Source organism: Hippoglossus stenolepis, chromosome 2 (assembly GCF_022539355.2).
Source record: "Hippoglossus stenolepis isolate QCI-W04-F060 chromosome 2, HSTE1.2, whole genome shotgun sequence".
NCBI classification, from domain to species: domain Eukaryota; kingdom Metazoa; phylum Chordata; class Actinopteri; order Pleuronectiformes; family Pleuronectidae; genus Hippoglossus; species Hippoglossus stenolepis.
The window spans coordinates 17,645,982-17,650,981 of NC_061484.1; the positions used below are offsets into that span (position 1 = coordinate 17,645,982).

General features: G+C 38.4%; 1 protein-coding gene across 2 annotated transcripts in view; it reads left to right on the forward strand.

The window, feature by feature from the left end:
• The first annotated feature begins 4,597 nt into the window (after window positions 1–4,597).
• si:dkey-117m1.4 overlaps window positions 4,598–5,000 on the forward strand; it is a 17,997-nt gene continuing 17,594 nt past the window's right edge. For both annotated transcript variants that reach the window (XM_035177276.2, XM_035177284.2), the window contains exon 1: window positions 4,598–4,752. In XM_035177276.2, the coding sequence (XP_035033167.1) occupies window positions 4,658–4,752 (95 nt within the window). In that variant the 5' untranslated portion in view covers window positions 4,598–4,657. The remainder of the gene's footprint in view (window positions 4,753–5,000) is intronic.

The following is a 5,000-nucleotide window of genomic DNA, read 5'->3' on the forward strand; positions in this document are numbered from 1 at the left end:
GGGGTATTGGTGCGGGTGATGAAGTGTTCATGATAGTGTGCACACGCAAACAGTGCAGAATTACAATTAAACCAAACTCATTCAGCAGCTCCCAGATCTCCATACATTTTCTCTCACATCCTTTCTTCTTCTGTCTTATCTCAGCCGAGCATCATTTCTAAGCTTCTTGATGACTGTTACATCTTCCTGTGTCTCTCAGGGCCTGTAGTTTACTATTCGTCAAGTGGCTCCATATTCCATCATCATCAGCAGCAGCACATAGAGGCCTTTCAATTGTGCTTACAGGAAGTTTAAAGGTGAGAGTGGTATGAACTAGCTGCAGCTGGGGTCATCAGTTAGGTTCAGCCAGAGGCTGGTTTCTCAGTTGACTGGTGTTCTCAGTGCAGGTGGACAGATGCAGCTTCTCCTGTAGTGTTCAAAGTGCTCAAAGTGTTGTCTGACTAATGTTAACTTTGGTGCAAATTGTGTCACACAAATCCACTCCTCGTGTTGATCTCATAATCTTTCTTTCTTTCTGGTTTGTCCTATCTGCATCTCACTGAGAGATGTCATTTAGAAACCCATCAAGCTCCAGATGCTCCTGATCCGAAACCTTCATGCAACTTAAATAGCATTTTTCATTAGTCTGCCTCTGCCTCCTATTTTCGTTTCAACTCTACGTCTCTAGTTTGGTGACGTCATACTATAGCATGTAGTAGCAGTAAAACCTCTTATCTGTCATCTATGTTTTAACCTTCTTTGGTTAAGTCACACTTTGGAATTTGTGTTTGATTATTAATCTACTATTCATGTGATTAGTTCATTGCACCTTATTGAAGCACCATATTGTATAACGTGCTGAATAAATGAATCTCATGTCATTTTCTGTGGGATTATATATTTCTACTCTTATATTTGTGGTACTTTTCGAAAACTTTATATGAAAAGGCTCAATAGTTACGATACCAACCAACAGAGTTCAAAAGTAGGTAGAACTGCCAGTTCTTTAAGAATATTGCACCACTGTTAATTACAGTTTGAGAGTTTTCTGAAAATCCTGATGAGATATTAGTTGTAGAGATGTTTCTTGTTTCTCTCCTGTGCAAGAAAGTTGGAAAAATCTGAAATAAAGATTAATTATGTGGTGAGAAACAACGTCAGTGTGATGTATAGTGCAAGAGACCAAACACAGCAGTAGCTATTTCAAAATTATGTTACAATTGGTAAAAAAGACTTTGCTCTGTATTCATCCAACATTGTTAACTGTTTCCATAAAATGTTAAGTTCATCTTACCACTTTTCCTTAGTAATTATCACAACAAAGATTTGGTGATTACACATTCCTTACATATGTTTTTCTGACACAGTTCCTCATCTTTTGCAACGAGGATACTCGTTTGGATTCTTGTTTGTTATTCATCCAAGGCTTGGAAATCCTCCAATTTGTCACCTGTTGTCTATGCACAAAATGAAATGGACTTTCATTTCTGGAACACTGGATTCATTTGGATTCGGACATGATTTGAAGGTGGCATGGTTTGTAGTGTAAGGCTGCAGCTGGACCTTCTGCCCTGTTGACCAAATCAACGAACCAGGACAGAGTTTCTACCAGTTCTATGATTTAAGTCCCCATCTCCAGTGGGTGCCTTCCACCTCAGTGTTGGATTCTACATAAACACACTTGGAGACTGACAGATTCCATTAAATCAACAATCCTTCTGGGATCTGTTGTGCCACTTGGTGAACTGCAGTGGGTCATGGTTTAGCTTCAAGGCATAGCGAGACATAGAGAGACATTAGTCCAAACACATGGACAGTATGGCATCTTTCATAATATTATTAGACTTTACAATATGCCACAGTTTAGATTTCGATTAGTTTGGAACTGACTCTGACTAAATGTTAATTAAACTTTAAATAAGTTGCACCAATCATGTCTCCATTTGGGTTGGATGAGTCCAAAGTTAAGAACATGTTGTTTTAAAAACACCCCTTGTTTTCTCAGTTAGTTTCTCCCGTCTGCCACCAAAAATAATGGATTAATCCTGGAAGGCAGGTGATGTAGAGTTTTTCTCCTGCCTGACCAATAAGAACTTATTTTGATGAGAGCATATCGACCAATCAATCGACCAGTCAAATAGAAAACGTCAACTAACTTAAGCAGGATGAAACAAAACATGACTAATTATATTGATGTTGATATGTAACATCTTTATCTGTTGCCTCTTCTCTTCTCTCTAGTTGACTTCTTCATAGATTATTAATGGGCCTTTCAGTGGTTTGATGGAAGAGTTTGACTGGTTTGATTGTCAACAGTGCACAGTTAACGTACGTGTGTTGAGCTGCCATTGAGAAATATGACAAATCACTTTGTCAACATCATGGCTCTTCATCACAGAGACCACATTAACAGCGTCAAACAAAACATCTGATAATTAATTCTTCCTATATCTTAAAAAAGATCCATCAGTGTGGTTTTAGGAATATATTGGGAGGACAAATGTGCTCAGTGATGTAATTTTGAAGACTGTTACACTCAGACTCGGGTCTAACATATCTATAGAAAACATTATTAGGATGTTAGATACATGCAAAAATGTTTGCTCCAGGACAAACAACAAAGTCAAAGTCGGATCCGTTTTAATATTATTTTGTTTGAATGGGGGAAGAAATATTTGTGTTAGCTTGACACAACAAAACTAATAATAATAATAATACATTTTATTTATGGGCGCCTTTCATGACACTCAAGGACACCTTACATGTACAAATAATACAAATAAAAACAGATACACAACAATATAAACAGACCAAACATGAATACAAATAATAATATTGACAACTATGATTACTGATGAATATAATGGGACAACTTTGACAGTTGGGACCCATAACACTGTAGGGATGATAATAATATGACAATATCAATATATACTCAATATTTTTCAGATACCAAGTATTAGTATCACATTTTACATGGTAAATAATGTTATCTAAGAAAATAATGTATAAATAGAAAGTAATATTTCAGTCCACATGAATCAAATACTCAAACATCGTCACTCTTCTGATCCTCTGATTTGACATTTGTGTGATTGTGCATGTTGTGCTGTGTGAGGTGATGCACTTGCATATGCGTTTGAACTTGTTCTCTAAAAATACAGTGTCATGACAAATTATTATCTCATTGAAAATGAAGCGTCCCTCTAGAGTTATACAGGAATAAATCAGACTTGCAGTATTTTGTATCAGAGTTTTTCCCCATTATTAGTGTTCTTGTGCACAGTGTAACTCTCATTTATTATTAAGATCCAACAGATTTTCATCCTGACAATTTAGTCCAAAAATCACGAGGCTTGCAAAATAGAATAAGTGTAAAAAAAGGAAAAGAAGAAAGAAAGTGCAGAATCAGTGTTAGTGCTAGTCTGCTTTCCTCACTGATTACAGATTAATTAGCAAACTCCTAGCACATTACAATGTAATACAAACCATCTAGACCAAGTTGATTTGCAAAAAGGGCCACACTTTTTTGCATAAAAACTATTAACTAATAATACCACACAAAACAATAACTATAGAATTATCTAACAATATATTTTTTGATTTTTGAAATCAGGGTTTGATAAAGACATCTTAGAAATCACAGTATATATATATATAAGCTGATTTATTCCTACAGTATTGCTTTGCCTCCCTAAAATCCATATTGTTCTGAATTATACAATGTTGACAAACTTTGAATAACAGGCTGATTAATAATAAAAGATTATAAATCTCAGGTGCATTAAAGTTAGCAAAGGTGCCAATAACTGAATGATTAAATATTAGACATAAATAAATCCAACCGGTGCCAATTTGCTGACAGAAGTTTATCAAAGCACAGGTTGTAATTTGCCATTGTCTTTAATATATTAGATTAAAAAAAACTATTTCACAATGATCACATTTTGAATTCTTGCAAAAAATGTAATTCAATGTCCAGATTATCAAATAGATTAATCAACAGATTAATTGACAACCATCGCTCATCATCGCAATCTTCTACCAGGTCATTAATATCTTTTTCTTAAGAGTTTGGCTGAGAAGAAACAACCGTGTAAACAGTATGAGTCGCGTATTGATGTGCACATCCTCCACACATCAGTGTGGCGCTAACCTGTTGATACAGTAAGGTCATGTATATATTTGTGTTTGTATTAATGTGTTAAAAGAAACAGAAAAACCCAGCTTCATGTTCCTCTGGTTAAAAGACAAACTTCGCGTTACTGCTTTTCTTTGCCTCCATTTTTATTTCATTAATTTCTTCTCTGCGCGAGCTGATCACTCTTCTTGGAGACGGTCTACTTTTTTCATCTGCTTGGTGAGCGCGTCCATTTCTCTGCAGGGGGGGGGCACCGCCATCACTTGAATTAAAAGTGACCCTCAGCCTGGATGTTACAGTGGCTTCATTTGAACACGATGTTTTTAATAACACGTCCCTTCGACCCCATCTGACTGAGAAGACACGGCAGCGAACAGGGCGGACTGTTCCACCGCCCCTGGCGCTCGGCGCACCCCTCCGCTGCGGCGCGGTGGGAGCGGCTGGAATAACCTTGGTGTGCGCCAGTCGAGCGGCTGGAGAGCGGAGCGAGAGGCTGAACGCTGCGGCGGCGCAACATCAGCAAACGCTGGCGTGAACATGGCGGAGACCGTACGCTCGCTCTTCGACTACCGGGACCCGCACAGGCTGGACAGCGACGGGGAGGGAGTGAAACCGGCACCGCCGCTGCGGGGGTGAGACAGTCAATGAAGCACGAGCGTTTATCTATACTGTGAAAGTGTGTTTTCCTCCGGTGACAGCCGGACTCGGGTGGGTGTGTGCGCGCATGAGGGTGTTTTTGATGGAGCTAAAGTTGTAACCGTGCGTTTTCTGACAAGTTCGTGACAGAGTGAAAAGTCCACGTGAGATGAACGATGTGACAAAGTCGCTGGTGCGTCTCGTGCTACCTTGTTTTTTTGTCTTTACGTTAATTCCACCTTGT